General features: G+C 40.5%; 1 protein-coding gene across 1 annotated transcript in view; it reads right to left on the reverse strand.

The window, feature by feature from the left end:
- Window positions 1-1,313: 1,313 nt before the first annotated feature.
- The window catches only part of FAM102B (family with sequence similarity 102 member B), a 31,278-nt gene continuing 10,604 nt past the window's right edge, over window positions 1,314-21,987 (reverse strand). The window contains exons 2-11 of the mRNA XM_048497248.1: window positions 18,566-18,686; window positions 16,963-16,992; window positions 16,390-16,506; window positions 15,565-15,611; window positions 8,021-8,127; window positions 7,787-7,882; window positions 7,037-7,202; window positions 6,809-6,936; window positions 4,639-4,708; window positions 1,314-3,984 (exon numbers count right to left, since the gene is read on the reverse strand). Coding sequence (XP_048353205.1) covers window positions 3,942-3,984; window positions 4,639-4,708; window positions 6,809-6,936; window positions 7,037-7,202; window positions 7,787-7,882; window positions 8,021-8,127; window positions 15,565-15,611; window positions 16,390-16,506; window positions 16,963-16,992; window positions 18,566-18,686 — 925 coding nt within the window. The 3' untranslated portion in view covers window positions 1,314-3,941. The remainder of the gene's footprint in view (window positions 3,985-4,638; window positions 4,709-6,808; window positions 6,937-7,036; window positions 7,203-7,786; window positions 7,883-8,020; window positions 8,128-15,564; window positions 15,612-16,389; window positions 16,507-16,962; window positions 16,993-18,565; window positions 18,687-21,987) is intronic.

Here is a 21,987-nt window from a genome sequence, read left to right on the forward strand (position 1 = left end):
TGGCCCCACCTTGCCCCCACACTTACCTTTTCTGCTGGCTGAGAACGGGCCAGGCTGGTGGGGCGGGGCCTGGCAAGGGGGAAAGGGGTCGGGGCGATTTTCTGCCCCCACTACCGTGCTCCTGGTGTACCACCCATCCCCTTATAGCTCTGCCTCTGCTGGCCAGCCTCCTGTCTATCACACTTGGTCATATAGGCAGTTCTCTCACTTTAAACCATCAGTGAACTACATACTGATTCATATATAGAGGATGGTTTTTCTTCATGCTGACTGCAGGAATAGGTGCATTATGTATTGAGAAGTACATCCTTTTAAAAAATATTGCTGCTTATGCATTCCATGCATATGCGCTTCCACTTCCTAGTATATCCTTAGCAAATATCAAGATCCTCTTGTACCCAGCTATAGCCTTGTTTTCTGCAAACTGATTTCCTACTTTGTTGGAAAAAGACCTTAGCATTAGAAATAGGAAAGAAAACCTTAAAAAATACAAAAGCAAACTCAACTGTATGCTATCATTTTCCACCATTCTTTTCTGTACAAGGTACATATTTTGATCCCAATTGAAAAGAGTGTTGGGGGGGGGGTGTTTAGAGTTTTACAAAGGTTGTTGCATTACAAACGTGCAGCAGAGGCCCAATGCCTAGGGTAGCCCTATCCCCATTTTACTTTCCCAATTAGTACGAAACCAGAGTTGGATTAGTATATAACCTCTACCATTGTTGAGCTTGAATTAATTTAGTGTGCTATGTTTTGATAATTTTCAAAGATTGGGAATAAGATAAATATTTTGGTGACTGTACATCTGAATCACAAATTTCACAAACTGGTAGCATACCTATTTTGTTCCATTATTTACTAGCCACCAGTTAAATGCAAATGGGAGACAACCCTGATATATAGATTTCACCATTATGTATCCAATATGTGCTATTTTTGTGTTGGGCTGATGGAAACAGAATTTTTTAAAAAACAGGCCCTTCCTACCTCAGCATGAGAAATCACTAGTGATTTAATTCTGTAACCCCAATGGCATGTTTCTGTCAAAAATATTCAGTCCAGAGGACAGAGCTATGCTCTCTTGGGTCTTCAGCACTTTTTCAGTTCTGAAAAGAAAAAATGGGGAATTCTGCTGCCTAAACCAACATCTTCTTGGCTTTCTTATTCCTGCACTTGGAAGACAGAAGTGAAGAAATTACTGTTGATGGCAAGTTCAATAATTTCAAAAGAAATATAACACATAGTCCTCTTTTCATTTCATAAAGGACAACAAAGTACCATTTGTGTAGCTGGAAGAAGACAGATTTGGAAACTAGCAGGTTAAACCTTTTTATTGAATTTTAAAGACCATTTCTTTTATATCAGGGATACTATGGTAAAAAAATGAACTTAAAGGATTAGCAGTTTTGCATATTCCTGTACAGTTTACATAAAAGAAATGCCATATACATATATGAAGGTCATTTTCCATGTCGTAGAGAAACACAAATGGAATCACTTCATGAAAATAGTTCAGTTGACAGAAGTGCATGATAACTATTCAAACATTTCACTAGCTATTTGAACTTCAATGTGGACTTTATAAAAATTTAATAACTACGTGATGTGTACAAAACAGCAGTTGTCTTCCTACAAGCTCGAATATCTGGCTGTGTGTGGATTGTCACAGGAAATGACCAACATTGCATTTGAATGCACAATCCATAAATAACAGAACATCTAGCTGACTGTAATAAAACCCTGCAGATTACAGACTCTTTGCTTCTACAGTAACATGACAATTCCTTATATCAAGTAAAGTGACCTTAAATCAGTTTACGGTTTTCCCCACTCATGTCAACTTGTCTCCTTAAATCAGTTATCTAGTATTGACTTTTCAAAAACCAGCATTGCTCAATAAATTCAAACACTAGCCTTACTGATTTTTTTAAAAAAGTTAAACACACTGATGGCAAGCTCAATTTTTCCCAGAACAATTTACATTTCAAAATTGTGCATTCCTCCAACGTTATTTTAACAGAATCTAAAAAATGAAATATTTTCTACTGAAACTCAGAACATTTCAAACTTAATAAAACACAGAAAGCTGTATGTTATTAGTGGGTACCATAATTAATAAATGCTTCTGATTTTATAGTTAACAAGTATGATTTAAATAAAATGAGCTTATCAATATGCACTACAGTTATAAAACATTTATGTCACAAACATAAAACATTTTTCTTTATTTAACTTAATACTTCCATTATATCTTCAAAAAAAATAGAACATTGACTGATTTTAGAAAATCAGTAAAAACATCAGATGTTCCGTATCCACTGTAAGTAAAAATATACACAGTTTAAGTTCTATAACCCAAACTTGAAACATATTGATTGATTTCAATAACCAACTGATATGACATCAAAGGCAAATTATTAACAGTTGATAACTGATTTGACAGTCTTTTGCCTTGCCAATCCCTTCACAAAAATAATATGCAGTGCTAAAGCTGTCAGGAAATAAATTTGTTGGGAGAAAAAAAATCTAAATTCTAAATAGATGCAGAAATACACTGCACTATTTCATTTGTGCAAATCTTTACATACTGGTCACAAATCCACCAGGAGCTTTCACAGCAAACGTTCCACTGAAATCTAAGGCTGCTTAAGAACAGCTCAGTAAAACGAGACCTAAATGAACTCCTTTTTCAGTGTGACCCAACAGTAAGCAGCAAAGCTTTCCCACCCATTTCAGAGGGGACTTGCTCCATGTGCTGGCCTGTAAATGTACAGCAAGCATTGAAGGCTGTGATAAACATCAGTGCACATGTACAGCCCTAAACAAAGCAAGCACCTTTGAAATGTGATGGAAAGTGTAAGGAGAAACTTCACAAGAAACTTATATGGCTGTGGCTGTACCTCATTTATACTGGGCTCAAGTCAGCAATCCTCTAACCAATGGACAGTTTCGATTTGCAAACTGGATGAAGAAAATTGCTGCATAAAGTGCTTTACTTGACAAGTGGAAGTAGTTTTTAGTTAGCCATTCGCTTGTAGTTCCTAAATCTTCATAAAAAGATAGTTCAGTACTCTGTCCTTTTTGCCCTCCCTCAGGAACAAGGCACTCTTTCAATTGTTAAACAGTTCTTAATACTCTGTGAGCTAAACTTCATACTACTACATACTCCCATATGCTCACTACAAGTATCTCATGAGATCAATGTTCTTAATGAACTTTTAAAGATGTCGTATGGTTCGGGCCAAGTATCTGTCAGTGTAAGCTTACAAATTCAAAAAAATAATTTTGGGGCACAAAGTCTCCTCATTGGCACTGAATGCTTTACTGAAACCAGCAATCAGTGCATGCATATATCTTATTTTAAAACCATAGACTAGTCTGTCTCCCATGCAATTTGGTCTTAAAGTTATTCTCATTTGTAATCTTATTTCCTAAAAGGTTTGCTGGGTGCAGGGTTTTTTTGAACGGAGCAGTTCCCATTTTATATTATTTCTGTTCTGACAGACATCATCAGCCAATACTAAGAAAGGTAAAATTATTGCTAAGAAAAAAAAGGCTGAAATAGATGATGTAGGAGCCAAGTAGCAAACAGAGCATGTTGTTGAATGCATTTCCATACAAAACAAGTAATTGCAACATACTATGTTCAATTAGATACCATTTGCCATGTTTTTCAAAAAGGGAACTTTGATTTAACACTTATAGAACAATGCAATAAATCCACCAACATCAGTAATCCTCATGCTGGGTCACAAAGTATCTGAAGAAGATTAAAACTGCCACTGCAGATACAGAAGAGGGCATTTTCCATATGACAAACTCAAACTGACAATCCAGGTCACTACAAACCGGCACTTCAGAGGAGCACATCTAGGACAGTATTAGGAATTCAGCAAATTTTGCAACTCCAAGAATTACTGTGTAATTTTAGTCCAGTTCTTCTAACGTTTAATCACTACTTGTTCATATGCTCCAGATCCCACCCTGAAAAATCAACAAAAGAGTTACTAGAAAGCAGACAGCAGAGGCACAGACTGAAACAGTATTTTAATACATATGGCAGAATTTTTAAAAAAGCATGCCACTCTGTGAATGAAGTTTCTTCTGCATTCTTCTCTGTTCTTGCAGAAACACGCAAGAACAAACCATTCCCAGAGCTGTAAAGAACACAGCTGTGTAGGTTACAGGGAAGGGGTTGGAATGAAGGACAAGGGGATGGAATTGCTCCCTCTTCCTCTTCTATAGTCTCTGCTCAGCTGAGAAGAGTCCATTTCATCCCTTTGTCCCTCCTTGTATAAGCTCCCTGACCTGCACTGCTGTTTGACTACATGGATCTTACAGTTCTGGGAATAATCTGTCTGAGGGTCAAAAGGGGCTACAGGAATGGGCAAGGAATGCAGAATGTGTTGTCTGAGTTTTCACAGTTGTCTGAGTTTTCTTAGCCAATGAAACGAAATGTAGCAAGGCAAGGAATGCTGAGATTAAGACCACTGGTGAGTATTACAATGATGTAGCAGTGGGGCCTAAGGAGCCACCTCAAAGTTTTTGGCATCGTAGCACTCTTGGGTTTTTTCCAGAGCTTACTGTGTCAAAGGTAGACCTTGATATTATCTCTCCTAGGTAGCATTAAAAACATACCTATTAGGTAAGTGATGGCTTCCAAAGGCAGTACTTCCTCCAGGACCCACAAAGAGTCTTAGCCCTTCCTCTGAAAAGGGGAAAAGAAAACTTTAAATTTAAAGTGAAGAACATTGTTGTATTGTCTAGGGTAGATATTAACACCAGAAATGTATTCACAATCTTTGCACTAAAATAGAATTTGTATTTAGAAGACACATGGGGCACAAACCATGAGGTGCCTGGGTGTTCAGACACCCAGGTCTGTCAGGAAACTTGCAGTCAGTTGTGGTTACTGGACCAGAAGCCCAGAAGGCTCAGTAGCACGAGTCATCACCTGAGATTCCCAATGAACCCATGAAAGAGAGTGGCCAATATCCAATGTCACTCCCAGGACCTTGAGAATAGAGAAGACACAAAGGCTGGGCAGAAGTACAGCTCAGATGGCTGAGTGCACTACTGCCTGAGGCCTCTCTGCTGACCACAAGGAATCTGGAGACCTAGATCCACCATAAGACTTTGCAGAATGCCAGATATGGTCCAGCTGTGAGTCCTTGCAGACTCATTGAGGCAGGCATTCACTTCTATGAATAATCTTAGTTCGACTCCGGCTGTTGTGGGATCAACAGCTCCAATACTGTTCGTTATCCCTGCCTTCGTGGGATTCTTGCCTGCCTTGGATCCTTGCATGAGAACATGACAACACATTACCTATACAGTTGTTTGAGCTTTTCAGTAATTATTATTATTATTATTATTATTATTATTATTATTATTTTGGGACTGCTTAGCATGCATTGAGCACCTAGAAATTGCTCACGGTATAGTTTTAGGATTGTCATGGAGGTCAAGACCTACATAGTTATTATGAAGGAAGTAGCTTGCAGCCTTCCAGTCAGAACCTGTCAACAATTTTAAAAACATAAGAGAAGCCCTCTGGATCACTGCAATGGTTAATTCCAGCATCCTATTTCCAAAAGTGGCTGGTCAGGTGCCACAGGGAATCCCACAAGCAGAACCTGCTAGAAACTGCCCTCACCTACTGACTGACTCCTACTCCCTGAAAATCACAGGGATTCTGCCTGTGAATCCACAAGCTGCATTCATCTGGTATGGTTACTAGTCAATAATAGACCTTGCTGTCATTTCATCTTCACTCCTAGTTGAAGGACGTGGCCCAGGAAGGGAAAGAAGAATAGTGGAGGTGAACAACTTGCTTCGCAGGTGGTGCTGCCAGGAATGTTTGCCTTCTTGGACCACGGTCTGCAGTTTCAGTTGCACCTCACAGCTGTAGGTAGGAACATTTTGCTAAGAGGTTTACAAACCTGATCAGGAGGGCTTTAAACTGAGTTATGTGGGCTTGGGAGACAGTATTCAAGGGGGCAGGAGTTCATCAAGTGCTAGAGATAATAGTTCAAAGGGTATAGACAGAACTGAGCGAATAGTTCAAGAACCCAACAGTGGGAGGAAAAAAAATTTAAATAAGCAGCCAGGGGGAATTAACCATGGCCGTAGATGTCTCTACGTTAATGCACAGAGCTTTGGAAATAAGCAGGATGAACTTGAACTTTTTAACACAGCGAAGCAAATATAATAGACATCACTGAAAACTGGTGGAATGAGTCTCATGATTGGAATGTAATAATGGAAGAATATAACCTATTTTACAGAAATATGCCAACTAGGAAAGGAGGTGGAGTAGCATTATATGTTTCATAGGGTGACTCAATTCTAGGGTTATGGGACAGGAAAAAAGGCATCTATTCAAATACCATACACAACTGTATAGATCTTCATTATGTCATCTTCCAACTGCCTTTTTAAAAACAAAATGCCCAAGATACTTTGCCTCATGGTAAGCTGTTCCATTCCCATGATCATTCTGGATGTCCTTTTCTGCACTTTTTCCTCCAGCTTTCACATCCTTTTACAGATGTGGTTTCCACATCTGCACACACTACACCACAAGTGCCTGCACCAAGGACTTGAATATGGGACTTGCAACATGCCACTTAATTCTCAATCCCCTTTTCCACTGATCCCTAGCATGGAACGTGCCTTTTTACCTTGGTCTGTCCCCCACTCTACTTCACACTTCAACAGAATTTTTGTGAAATTAGGAATATTTTTTGCCTTGATGTATATCTCTTTGCACTTAATTATAGTTCTGATTCACTTGCATTTTACATACCTTCTGCGCTTGAGTCCAAACTGAAATCTTGACTCTGCAGTATTTTTTCAACAACATCATCTGCATCAACTCTGGTAGCATCAACCCTCTTCAGCTGCGACTCTACAGAATCCTGTTTTATTGGATGTCTATGAAACATTTTAAAGTTTTAGATTACACTAATCATTACAGCATCATTCTGTACTTTTATTTAAAAATTCTTCTGCAGAACTGGAAAACATATTATACCTGTTCAATTTTTCTGAGGCTGCATCTTCCTCATTTTTTTTGGACTCAATCTCCTCACATGGTTCTAGAATACTTCCTATACCCGTTGATGTACTTCCTGCAGAGGTATTTCTCTTATGGCAGAGATCAGATATGCTGGATGATCTAGAATGGCAAGTGCTATAACCTGGATGAAACAATTCAGATATGTTAATTTAATGCCAAGTGATTTTACATCCATGAAGGACAGATTCCCATTTCAACTCCATCTTGAACATAGGTTTTATTTGTATAATTATATCGTAAATAGCTTGAATCCATTTAGTGATCTCATCTCAATTCCTAATGACTTAGCACGTCTTTTATGTTTTGAATGACTCAGCATTGGCTAACCTTAAGGTTTGCTCTTTTAAATGTTCATATTACATTACATTTCATGAATGGACATTGTCTTTCACTTTATCGTTTACTCTTGTGATCAGTTGGTACTTTGTCTTTAAATCAATCCCTGCCCCTGTGCCTCTAATAGCAGTCTGACAAACAGAAATTCAGAATATTAATTGTGTCACCTGCTTAAATTCTATGAATCAGGATGCTGTTAAAAGGAAGAAAGGCAATCTAACGCATTACTCTCATAAACCACATGAACTGTATTTTTTAAAAAAGATTTCCACATAGTATCAAAGAAGTACACACAAACTAAGATAATCTGAACTTTTATTTTTCCCATTATTGTTTACACTATTCAATCACATCTAAAATATCTCCTACCTGACACTTTTGACTGCTGGCTTGCATAGCTGGATGTCCTAGAATGTCCACATGCTCCAAGCTCATCAGGGACAGAAGTGCTTTTTGTTCCAAATTCTGCAAAAGAGGAAGTCAAGCCACACTGTTGCAGAGTTACTCCCTCAGCTATACTGAGTAACAATAGTATAGGTGTTTGCTTAATGAAATCCTTAATGAAATGAAGGAAAAGCGCAGTCATGTAGTATGGTTCCCAACCTGATAAATTCAGATGTGATGCTTTTACGTTCTCTCCCCCTTTCCTGTCTTCTTGTAGGGATTCTGGTTCTCCAGCAACTGATATAGACATGGCTGTGGATGGAGGCCTGCAAACAAATATACCAATTAAATTTGGTTCTGTCTGTGTAAAGGAGCAGCAAAGATTTCAAACTTAGGCAAATACTGAAAACAAATTCATAATAGTAGTCATATGATACCTTTATCAAAGCCTCGGAAACTCAGGTATATTAGATCTGCAGATTATCAGCCTCTAAATGACCAATTATTAACTGTCTAGGGAGACCATAGCACCATATATTAGCTTTTGGAGAAGCATGGTTACATTAGTAAAAACTGCGTGTCTAACTAATGTGAATGTTTTTCCATTTTAAATTTTATGGGCATTGATTTATTTTATATCACCGCTTTAAACATTAGGCACAGACAAGAAATGTCTAGCTGCAAAATATCAATTAGCTGAGAACACAGCATTGTCTCCTTACACTGTGATGATTAATTGTACACAGAATTGGGAATTAAATAATAGCATTTTCTCTGCTATCTGAAATAACTACTTTTTCTACATTAATAAGATTTTTTAAAATTAAAAGTTCCTTTCATTTCAAGACAATATATTCCTCCAAAATCAGCTACTGACAATGGCAGTCTTTTGTCACGTTTTATTTTTGACCTCTTTATAAAAAAACAGATTAAAATTTTTTAAAAGAAACTTTACAACTATGTCCCCCTGCTCTTTTGTTGTTTCACTGTCTTCACTGTTGGTAATAATTTACATTGTTTTATCCTAATTAAAAATCTAAAATTTTCATATGACACAAAATATGCTCCAGTTATCTTTTCACATACGCAATCTAAGAAACTACCATAGTTATTGCAAATTCAGGAGAAAAAACATTAAGCACTGTGAATTTATAAGCAAGGCAGAATTAAAAACCTGTTCATTTCCTATACCTTTCAAACAAACAAATCACATATTTGATGATGTCTGGGGTCGGGGTCGCCGCCCCTCCTCGGACCTAATGGTTCCCCACCCACTGTGGGCGATCTGCTGCAGGGGGAGGCTGCCAACGCTGGTGCCCTCGGCCAGCATCTCTGCTGGCTGGCTGGGGCTGTCACAGCCCTGTGGCTTGCTGGAGGAGGGATGGCTGGCGAGGCTTTCCCCAGCTGCGGCGAGGCCCAGCAAGGGGGCGGGGCCAACTGGTGGCCAGGACGCAGCCCGTGGGGTGTGGTCTTTTCTGGGACCAATGCTGGGTGTCCCTGCTGGCCCCTGGCCTGCGGCAGAGTGGACAAGGGAGGTGGAGGGTATCCCCACAGCAGCGGCAGATGCCCAACCTGAGTCTGGGGTTGTGCCAGCAAAGCCGGCCAAGCCCTGACATGCTGAGGAAGACCTGGAAGTGCGGTGAACTGCCCAACCACCCCGGGGGCAGGCATGTAGGGGAGGGTGGAGCCGGGCTGGGGAGTCAGGCGAGCACACCTGGTGGGGAGGGGCAGGAGGCTTGATCAGGGGGAAGAGCCAGGAGAGGGTGGAGCATTGGGGAGAAGGGAAGGAGGGAAGGAGGGAAGAAAGCCGGGCTGGTAGATGGGAGAGGAAGAGAGGAAAAAGAGCAGAAAGGAGGAGTGACAGAGGAAAGAGGGAGAGCATTATGAGCTGGGAGGAGAGTGAGGTAGCCAAGGGCGGAGGGGTGGTGAAGCTGGAAGTCTTGGCAAGGAGGAGGGGACAATAGTGTTACCCCTGTTTCCCCGAAAATAAGACCTACTCCGGAAATAAGCCCTAGCATGATTTTTCGGGATTTTTGGAGGATGCTTGAAATGTAAGCCCTACTCAAAAAATAAGCCCTAGTTACAGATTCCCCGGTGCAGCTGAACTGGTCATGGTGGGGGCGCAAATATAAGACATCCCCTGAAAATAAGTCCTAACGCATCTTTTGGAGCAAAAATGAATATAAGACCCTGTCTTATTTTCAGGGAAACACCGTAGCCTCCCCAGCAAACCGTGGGCCAAGAAGTTGTTAAGAAACACCTGGTCCCAGGACAGTGGGACCAAGGACGGGCAGAACACCACCCGGGCAGGGGAAGGAGGGACAGCAGGAGGACTTAACCCTCGGGCAGAGGCGGGGTGTCACCACAGAAAAGTTGCTATTCCAGGCCTATATAATTTGTGTCTTTGCAAGCCAAAAACAGGCATCCAGCTACGTATAGTCTCATTCTAAGGCCGGCAGACAAAAACAGGGGGCTTTTGGGACTTAGAGGGTCACAAGTTCTACAAGCTTGAGCTGTTCAAGCAATGATGTGTAGCATATATTTGTCTCAATGGGATTACACATAAACATGCTACTGATCTGAATGAATGGAGGCAGGTGTGCACTTGCAGCATTTTCTGCCTTGTCAGGCTTCAGGTTTGAGGTGTTATTACAGAGAGAAGCTGATAACTAAATACATCTACAAAAATGCTTATCTTACTAGGAGTAATTTTCATCAGAAGCAAACACCATCTGCCTCTTCTAAAAATGTACACTGCACTGGCAAAACAATTCTTTAGTATGGTTGGAAATTTGCTAAGAACCCAATAAAACTGCATAGGAGTTTCAAAACAAAATTTTATTAGCATAGAGATAAAAGAACTGGATGTCTGGGGCCCACACCAACCCCAAATACTTCCTATTGGGACACCAGCCCAAAAACACCTCTGCACAGACAGTATAAAACAGAATGTCAACCATGTGGTCTGGGAGCTGAATTCAGCCCCTTAAGAGGGCTTATTGGACCTGCAAGCCATCTGAGGCAAACACCCCCTGCCCACCCACTCCTGATCTGGCCTGGCAAGCCAGATAGGGAGCAGGGATGGGGTTACCTGCTGGGGTCTCACCAGCCGAGGCAGCCACCCCTCCCCTAAGGCCCAGCCCAACCAAGTCACATTTATGTCATATCTAGCCCTTGTAACAAATGAGTTCAACACCCCTGGTAGAATATATTTCAACCCCCTTTTTTCCAAGGGGGCAACAAGCCACCTTTCCATAAAAGCCTTAATGCATCTTTGTTGCTTGCTTCAGTGTGCAAACCATTACTACTGACAACTGGCAAAGAGTTGCTATGCTGACAAAAGAAAGCTATGTATAAGAGCTGATCCTGCTGTACCATTAAGGAGGGGCAGGGAAAGGAGTAAACTGTATGTAAAATACTGAGATACTTGCCAGAGAGTGAGTCACTAGGCTAAGCTAAGGCTTCTGATTCCCCAGCCCTCGCTCAGCCCATGGCTGAATAGGGCAGTAGAGGAAAGAATGCCACACCCAACAGAAATTTCATCCTAATGTTCAGCAAAGAACACAAAAGTCTGGATTGGTAACAGCTGCCTTTATTCTTGAGAATTTAACCAGTACATGGCAGATTCTGAGTCCAGAGTACAAGGTATACTTATGTACTCAGTTCCATACTTAAAACAGCTGTGATGCTGGGCTAAATTAGGGAAAAATGGTGTTTATTCCTTTTTAGCCTGCTGTTTGGCAATAGAAAGTACAACTAAGTCACAGCTAACTTATGGCAACCCTGTAGGGTTTCCAAGGCAAGAAACAGAGGTGGTTTTCCATCCAACTCCTAACCAGGGCAAAATCTTTCCTAACATTATTATTGTTTATTTGATTTAACACCCCACTCTCTTCTGCCAAAATGGGCTCAGAATGGCTCACAACATAATCATACAATACAATTCCATTAAAATGTAGATATAAATAGTAATAAAATAGATAATCTAAAAACAATATATAGATGGCATTAAAAACTTAACCAAGCGTGGAACATACTGATCCTCCTTCCAATTTGGTAAAAAAGAAGGAAAAAGGGTGAAGATGAAGCAAGAGGCCAGCCAAGATGGATCTATTGCTCACTTTTGCTACCTTCAACCACAGGCCTGGTAGAATAGGTCTGTCCTGCAGGCCCTGCAGCACTCAGATAAATCCAACAGGACTCTGGTCTCATTTGGCAGAGCATTCCACCCGGGCTACAAAAGCCTCTAGCTCTAGTTAAGGAGAGCTGGATACTTTTTGGGTCAGGGACCACCAGCAGATTGTTGCTGAGGGAGCATAAAGATCTCTGCAGGGTATATCTTCTGATATTTAACAAGATTAAGCTAGCCCAGACCATCTAGATCAGGGCATGTTTACCAAAAAGGAGTTTATGCCCCTAGCTTGGAGGAAAGGCTGACAACTAAATAATGGTGCTGATAAGATGAACTAAAAATAAGTTGGATATGTACAATCCAGCTGTCCCACTAAACAAACATGTAATTCTATAGAAGAGTAGCTTTCTGGCTGACCAAAACAAAGATTTCAGTTCTGAAAACTATTTGCATTGTAAATTAGTAGTATTGTTTTTAGAGAAAAGGGAAGAGTGGTTGACTGAATGACAGCTAAGACTGATACTTAGGCGTATGGGCACTAATCAAGAGAGCCTGCTAATCAGTCTGCTACTATAACAACACTGCGTCACAAAATAGCACACACAGTACAGGAGCACATATATTTTAGAGATGGGTGCAACAATGGTATTAATTCTTTCACACCACTGTTTTTACAGGAATGTAAAAGTACTTGACCAGAGCCAGGAAAAGAGTGCTCCAGTGGCTGTTCTTGAAAAGCATGCCACTGTTTGCTTCTTAGTTAAGATTCATGTGTCTAACACACCCCACCTGCTTTCCTCCTGTGGTCAGTAGGGCAGTACTGAGGGTGCCAGAGAGTTGCTGCTTCACTCCCTCCAAAACATGTTTTAACAGGAGTTGCCCCATAAGCCCCTCTCACGTCTCAGGGGCCTTTGGATAATGAATCTGTCATTTCCTAGCAGGAGTTGTCTGAGGGAGACAGAGGGATGGCCCTTGCTTGTTCTCTTGCTGTCTTTCCCCAGCATCTCTTTTGTCAGGAAATCCTCCAGATTACTCTCTCTCCAGGAAATAAAGAGGCTGGAATGTTGCAGGGGCATTGCTCCCATTTCTTGGAACAGTTGATAGGCCAAGCATTTCTAGTTAATGGATGTTGTACCTCATCGATGTCAGCCCTGTTTGGAAACATGCTATCATGAAAATACACTACTTAGGGAGCCAAAGCTTGTTACAGGACCCTGAAAAGTGTACCTTCAGTGGCACTAAAGCAAAAAAAAAAAACCCTTTAAAAAGTATTATTTATGATTAAGAATGTACACAGTGCTACAGTACAATGCTAATTTTTTGTACTCTCTCCATTTAACTTTTGCAGCACGGATGATAATAAAAGCTTTCCAGATGCACTGCTACAATTAAAGCCCTTGCCAAGCCACATGACTCATTGCAAAATACCTCATTAGTCTAGAAATCCATCCTAACCACATTTTTCCTTTGGTGCAGTAGAAAGTAACAGGCGTATACTGCTATCGTGCTCCCACAGTTAAAGGCCAAAACAGAAAGACAACAGCACTTTTCATTCCCAACACAGTGTTTTTGTCCATACCCTCAAGATATGCATTTATTTTGCTAATGTTTTGCTGCTAAGAAAGCCTCACTAGAAATTGTTTTAAGAAATATTGATTTGCTAGAAGTCAGTTCACAAGCAAGCCTTGTTTCCCCCTCTGAAGATCGACAGCTGAGATCAGAAATTGGCCAAGACATCCCAGACCCCTTTTCTCCTTTGAAGAAATTTTGTTTTCCGAACAATACTTGTAGACAACGTCCATGACTAAGAACCCTACATGTGCAAATTTTCAGTTTTGCTCTAATTCAACAGACCCACAAAACCAATCCAGACAGCACACGAAACTCTCCTGAGTTTAAAACAGATTGTGATTCAGCAAGAAGGGGGCTTGCCAGGACTGCAGGAGCTGAGAACGAATCACATATACAAATGACAGAACAACCAAGAAGAATATATTTCAAGAGCTCTGATAACTCACGGGAACCAAAAACTGGGTTTGCAATCAAAAAGTGGGGGCATACAATAAAAAAAGAGTAACTGCTCTACTTGGATCTGCAGACATAACAGAATTGACACAAGAAAAATGTGATCATTGAAAGTTATTCTTCAATACAAGAAAAAAGGTGAGGAATAGTATTTTAAAAGAGCATGTGAAAGATTCTTATTTAAATTATCAAACTAAAAAAAAACATCCTGGGGAACTGTCTTCATAGTAAGGAAGTATTATAAATAACCACTCCATTTAATTGCATTTCTTCATGTCAACTTCTTTTTCATTACCTTAAGAACCTCCTACAGCAGCTGCCCCCTTTTTAAGGTAACCTCCACCAGATCCTCACAATCTAAAGCAATGCCTCTTTGATAAGCAAACATGTGCAATTACAAGTATTACATTATTCATAAACAAGATTACTGTTATTAACTGCTGCTGCTATTGTTAATGGTCACCATGATTACCTTAAGTACACTTAAGCACCATTCAGAAAGGTCATGGGCTGTACCTCATTGGGTTTTGACCTCACTGTTAACTTTCCTTTATATATGTGTGTGTGCGCACACACATGTGTGTGAAAAGTATGTACATACCTGTGCCAACTAAAACACACTATGGGCATCTGATGGACTCTAGCCCATAAAAGTTTCTGCCACAATAAATCTGCTTTTTACATACCAGTAATCCATGTGCCTGAATGTTTCACTGGAATCAGAGACTGGATCCAGCAATCTAAGCATAACCCTGTGCTTAGTTCAAAGGAATGCCCAAGCAGTGGCTAGGAAATATGTTTGTGCACTAGGTATCATTCAATCTATAGGACTGTGTGTATGTGACCTTCTACTGGCTCTGGAGTATCATGGACTAGAGCGATATAGTACTATCCATCAAGCACTGCATCTCCCCAAATCTCTATTCTTGCCTCCCCTTAAATTTGACTTCAATAGTACATGTTTAACAAAGAGCACAGTTGTTCACAAATAAATTATCTCTCTCTCTTGCCCGTCCCCAAATGGCCTGCTCATATTCAATAATCATAGCAACTTGATAAAAATACAATTTTCCATAACATGATTTATTTAAAAATTTCAAGAACAAATTATTTGTATTGGAATGGAAATCTTAGAAGAAGAAGAAGAAGAAGAAGAAGAAGAAGAAGAAGAGGAGGAGGAGGAGGAGTTTGGATTTATATCCCCCTTTTCTCTCCTGCAGGAGACTCAAAGGGGCTTACAATCTCCTTGCCCTTCCCCCCTCACAACAAACACCCTGTGAGGTAGGTGGGGCTGAGAGATCTCCGAGAAGCTGTGACTAGCCCAAGGTCACCCAGCTGGCGTGTGTGGGAGTGCACAGGCTAATCCAGGGGTAGGGAACCTGCGGCTCTCCAGATGTTCAGGAACTACAATTCCAATCAGCCCCTACCAGCATGGCCATCTGGAGAGCCGCAGGTTCCCTACCCCTGGGCTAATCTGAATTCCCCAAATAAGCCTCCACAGCTCAGGCGGCAGAGCTGGGAATCAAACCCGGTTCCTCCAGATTAGATACACGAGCTCTTAACCTCCTACGCCACTGCTGCTCCTTACTTGTGTACGTAAACTTACGTTTTAAAACATGGGTCTCCAGACATTAGCTGCATGCTGATCAATATCTGTTGGTTAAGAAAAAACAAATCAGAATAAAAACTTTGGAAATACGAAAAGGGAAAATGCACAAGTCAGATTTATTACATGCTAGTGTCTGATTTCACAGGATCGCTGTGAAGATGAAGGCAGTACCTGCCAGTAAAGCACCTTGTAGACTAAGCCAACATTATAAAAATTAATAATGTGTAAAAGCCAGTCTGACAAAATGCTTTGCTGTTTTGGTGCCTATAAATAATCTCTTTGTCTATAAAAACAGCAATCACCTTATACAAGCTTTTCCGATAGAATGTGACTTGAAATTAGAAAATATTATACCCCTAAACTTAATTTAGTGTGGATTTCCTCTGGCACAGTTTGGAAGTCAAAGATTAACATGTGTTCCCTGTTCACCCTTTTAATAACCATGAATGATGGCAAAGCTAAAAAAAAATTCTCCTTAAAAAATTAAACAGCTACCCTGGAAATTAATTAATTCTTTCATTAGTTTACTTTCATCCTATTACCACAATTGCATTTTGCATAGAGCTCTTTCAATCATTCTCTTCTACTGAACTGTCACTGGATTATGCTTGAACAGCCAGTTCTGAAATCCTACTGGAATATTCATATTATGGCAGTCTAATTACTTGAGCTCTCTTTAGCTGTTATGTCAATGCTAGAAAAAAATTACAGGCTTGTTAAATAGTGCCCTGCTTTGTTCTCCCATGCGATAATGAGCAGAAATGCCCTTTTTGGTTTCGAACACCACAAAATGCAAAACAAGAAACACCAAAAAAAAATTACTTTGAGAATTGAATTATCCTGCCTTGTATTTTTGGTATCATAACCTTCCAGTAAACAGCGACGAGTGGTATTTCCTGATCCGGCAAACTCTGCCAGGTTGAGGTCTGCAAAACCCAGCTATTGACAGAAAAGATAACGTTAGCAGTTACAGAACAATTAAATGATATAATCAATGCAACAGTTTATATGATTAGCATGCGATTATATGCGGTGCAAATCAGGCTGCAATCCTATGGTTGCTTTCTGGGGTGTAAGACCCAATGAAATACAGGAACTACTTCTAAGTAGATCTCCTCAGGCTTGCTCCCCCAGAGTAGTTTCTCATGAGAAGAGCAGAAAATAAATTGTTTGTTAAGTATGCAAAGCAGGACACAATGTCAAGGGATAGCTGAAGACACTAGACAAACTATTTAACATTAAGAAGATGCACACATTCAATACATTTAAAGGCAATTGTGATAGTCATTATTTTTCTTACAGAAAGCTAAATTAAAATTGATTTATAAATTGAAATTACATAGCAATATGATTTAAAAGAAAAAATATGTAACTGATAGGATTATTTTCCCTTACCTTTGCATAAGCCTTCCCGCCTTTTAGTTCCTGCAACAACAACAAAAACATTGATTTATTATTTCCTCTTTCCTAATAACATAGTATGCCACATGCACATTCTTTCTTATACCTGCAGAATACTAGTAAATTTTGAGAGTAATTTAGAAAACATTTTAGTGCCCGCACTCCAAGTCGCAAAACAATACATTTTAGTCCCTTATCAGCATTATCAAGGAGAGTTAAGAGAGATAATTACTGATTCTCTTCAGTATGGCTGAGGCACTTGCATTTCTGACACCTACCTACACAAAGATCTGCTAAAAGCAACTGGATCAGGAGGCAAGGACCTGTGACCCCATTCCCCCTGTTCAGTCCAGTGCTTGCTGGATTTTTTAAAAAGCAGTTGGATCCTGCCTAGTGGATATAACTACTGGTACCTACATAAGAGATAGAGACCTGCCAAAGTTTGGGGAAGCAGCATTCTTCAATGCCTGATGCTAAATGGATAGATTTAAATGATCTGTGAAATTACTGTCTCTCAAAATTTATACCCAAATGTCAATTTCTCAGTTCAGTTAGGTTACCAATAGTTTAACCATTTAGAGAATACCAAGGAATCCCTTTCAAAGTTCATTCAACTACACTGTCCTTTGGTATTTGGAAAACTACATTTATTTAGAAGAAGAAGAGTTTGGATTTATACCCACTTTTCTCAACCATAAGGAGTCTCAAAGTGGCTTACAAATTCCTTCCCTTCCTCTCCCTACAACAGACCCCTTATGAGGTAGGTGGGGCTGAAAGAGTTCTGAGAAAACCGTGACTAGCTAAAGGTCACCCAGCAGGAACCTAGGAACGGGGAAACAAATATGGTTCACCAGATAAGTGTCCACCACTCATGTGGAGAACTGGGGAATCAAACCCAGTTCATCAAATAAGAATCCACCACTCCTAACCACAATGGCTCTAAAAAAAAAAAAATTCGGACATTCCTGGCATCTGTTCCGCCTTCTAAAAACAAGCCAGAAAGTGTGAGCATCTTTGCAGAGGATTAGCCCATAACTGGATTGGTGATGGGAGCTAAAGGAACTTATTGTTAACTGCCTTCAAAGTTAAAGAGGCCAGCATTTTCCGAAGAAATATTTTTTAAACAGACAAAAAGAAAATTCCACAAGATCTCAAGAGAATAATATTTCTTACGATACAGTATTAATTGTAGATTTGAATAGATCAGTAGAAAATTATTCCTAGTGATATTATGATTCAAAAATCAGACTCTGGGCATGAGCTAGGCATTCCCCCCAGTGGGGCCTAGAGATCTCCTGGAATTACGGCTGATTCAGAAAACAGAGATCAGTTCCCTTGGAGAAAATGGATTCTTGAAGTGTGGAGTGTACGGCACTATACCCCACTGACCTCCCTCACCTCCCCAGATTCCCCTCGAAAACCTCCAGGAATTTTCCAAACCAGAGTTGGCAATCCTGCATCTGCCTACATCATCACTCAATAGTTTATTCATTGCCTGTTTTTCTGAGGGGCTCACAGCATAAAAACACAATGCAACACAACACAAAAAACACAAGAAATATCAAAAAACACAAGAAATATCAAATGTCCTTTTTACCTTCCGTACAGACACTCTGCAGATGCAGGGATCCAGAATCCCTGAAGTGGCACTTGCACTCATTTTGCACATGAATAGAAATCTCTTCTTCCAGTGAACACAGTTTGCTTGTACTACTTCCCTATATAAATCAAAGAAATTACAGAAGGTTAAATGTTGAGACAGAAACACAAGAAAACCTTTTCCTGCAATGGCAAAATCAATCAGCATATTTCCTGTTATGTTTCTAGTTCGGAGTATTCTGGTGCATATTCAGAAGAATGCACTGTTAGACACCTGTAAGAGGTAAAAGGATTACAAGAATTAATTGAAAAAGGCAAACAGAGTAAATACAGAGCTCATAATGCCGCTTTTAAAAAAACCCGATACAAATCTTTCTTTTTAATTCACCTTGGTAATGTATCCTAGAATACCTATTAAGTTACTACCTTTTATTAAAGTGTCACCCAGCAGGAATATAGGAGTGGGGAAACAAATATGGTTCATCAGATAAGTGTCCATCACTCATGTGGAGGACTGGGGAATCAAACCCTGTTCTCTAAATTACGACTCCACTGTTCTTAACCAGTACATTATGCTGGCTCTACACCAGTTAGAATTGCCATGGTAAGATATGTAACTAAGAATCATGGCTAGATTTTTAGTTTGGGACTCCCCCCCCCCCCCATCTTTTTGGAAACATGAATACATAATTTCAACTTTGCTGTGCTACCTACGACAAATTCTATCCACCCAAAGACCATGAACTTCCTCTATGGAAGGAGACTACACTGGGAAATTTAGAATTTCAGATAAAACAGCTGAGGAGGAAAAATGTTAGTTTAGCAAAAGTAAAAAAATGGTAATTATAAGACAGTTGACTTTCTGTACTGGCAGCCAGTCACTAGCAAAGTGAAATAATGAGGCTAGTGAAATCTAGGTTATAGCAAGACACTGTTTTAGAGTTGGCAGCTATGAAGTATGACAGCTGGTACTGAGGTTGAAAGGGAAAAAGGAGATTTTTGCATGTCTACAGATTGCTTTGGTGAATTATTTTACTCCGCTGGAAGTGCCTGAGGATGGCTTGCACACCAGGCAACCACATTATTTTGTAGAGTTAGTCTGAAATTTCCTCAGCAGCATGAGGACAGAAATGTACTGGAAATGCCCATATTGGATTGCACCTAAAAAGTATGACTAGTAAGTCCTCCTTCCTCTGTTCCTAGAAAAAGATATAAGTATTCTAAATTTAGGTATCCACTAAAAAGGTTTGCAGTACCAGCAAGCATATTTCACACAATACAACCCCTCTGCAAAAATTATTGCCATTACATTTGAAGCAGCACTATATGCTACGATTGCTACACATGTTGCACTAGCATTTTCCCTGCAGAATACATAAAGTGTGGAAGTAATGAGTGTACACTGGTGTTTAAAAGGCATACATGTGTATGTATTACTTCCATAACCTATACATTCAAAATTGTAAGAAATGTCTTAGATAAGAATGGGAGAATTTGGAAGGTGACTTTAAGCTTATCCAGAGGGGTGGGAGTCAAATCCACCTGTGGGAGTGGCAGGTTGTAGCATCAGAGGATTCACGCTCTCCAGGGCACTTACCCTGGTGGAAGGGTGAAACCACCACCATGTGGTTGCCACTGCCCTCCCCCAGTGGTGGGACACGGTGCAGGATGCTGTGGCAGTGTCCCTGAGCCTCCACCAGCATAGCACGACCGGCTGGGGGAGAAGCCGACATTAGTTGGCTCCCTCCTGGCCTTTGCCAGCATTGCGCCAACAGGATGCAATCTGGCCTTAAGCCAGCCTTTTGCCTGGCGTAAGTCCACTGCAACACACTGAGGCTTATCGGTGGTGGAGAGGCTGTTGTACTTTGTGAGTCTCTCCATATCGCTGGGAAGCCTCTTCAGAAGAGGTAGGGTAGTGCCACATTAGCGCTGCAGCCCGCCACCTCCACTGTGGATGGGACCGCCCATTTTAGAGCCAGTATGGTGATTTCAAGAAGAGGTATCAAGGACAAGGGAGATTATATCCCCACTGTTAGAGACTTGGAGAATTTTCACAACCACTTCTGGCATGATGTCCACCGCACTTTAGCTTAGATTTGTGAAACCAGATATCAGATTTTCTCCACCAGAAGAGCTACATAAATGCACCAGGCTATTAACATTTAATTTGGTTATATGACACTTTCCCAGGTTTTAATGGCTACAAGAAAAGACATTTTGAAAAAATCATTTATTTCACCAAGACACTCAAAGGATTCCATTGCACTCGGATAATGAAGTACCAACATATAAGGAATCTCCCTAGTGCCTTAAAAAAACTCTTTGATACAAACTGAATTGTACTTCTTGCCTCAGTAACTTGTTAAAACTGAAAAGTAAGGTATAAATATTTTACTAAAGAAATGTTTACTAAATAAAACCTTCACATTAATAACTTAATCTCTATTTACTTGCAGCAGATAACCATTTACTGCAAATGAGTGAACAGATTATTATAAGTAAAAGTCTGATGTTTTTATAATCTAGATTTTCTGAACCTTTTTTGGTCCAAAATTGTTTTGATTCTCATATTGATTGGTTACTATGGAAGTGAATGGAGATGACTGTCTACTTGGCAACTGTGCTACACTGATGAAAGCTTTCCCTTGTGAGTCAACTTCCCCGAACCTTTGGCTCCAGATTTACAACGCCCTATTAAAAAACACTTCTTAATGCTTTACCAATCAAGATGCATGGGGAAATAACTGAGATTCCAATCTATGCTATGATGTGCTGGTGATGCCGACCTAACCCAAGACTTCAGCAGCCCTTATCGAACCTGTCTCCTCCCATGGGAGACCCTTGGTGCAGGCATGCCTTGGGAATCTGGGCTGAGAATCTCTGGCACAGCCTTCACTTGCATCTTTTGGAAACCCATGTGCTGAATTGGTGGGTTTCCAAGGATGGTGAGTCCTCAGGAGGAATGCAGCACTCGGAGCTACAGCATATTACAGAACACAATTAAATACAATAAAAGGGCAACCAGGGGTGGCAGGACATGCACAACCACCGTATGGTCAGGAGTGAGATCGGCAGAATAAAGCTGGCAGAAGGAATTTCCTTGGAGCTTGGGCTGCTCCCTCGGCCAACAAACTCTCATCAAAAGCTACTTAAGTTCCTAGACCAAGTGATGGATGGCATCATAGAAGCTTCCTGCTTATGGACTGGTGGAGCCGTCTCAGTGGGGCTTATACATTTCAGGGCTACAAACTATGTAACCTACATCAGAGTTTATTAATTTGAGGTGTGCTTTGTAACCAGTCAAAATCTGACCTTGCACCAACCCCCCCCCCCCCCGCCCCAATGCACAAAGAGGGAAGTACAGATCCCGATTTATGATGTTAACAGCCTCCAGTACCTAACATAACTATATGGGCTTGA

The sequence above is a fragment of the Sphaerodactylus townsendi genome, linkage group LG05 (genome assembly GCF_021028975.2).
Source record: "Sphaerodactylus townsendi isolate TG3544 linkage group LG05, MPM_Stown_v2.3, whole genome shotgun sequence".
NCBI classification, from domain to species: domain Eukaryota; kingdom Metazoa; phylum Chordata; class Lepidosauria; order Squamata; family Sphaerodactylidae; genus Sphaerodactylus; species Sphaerodactylus townsendi.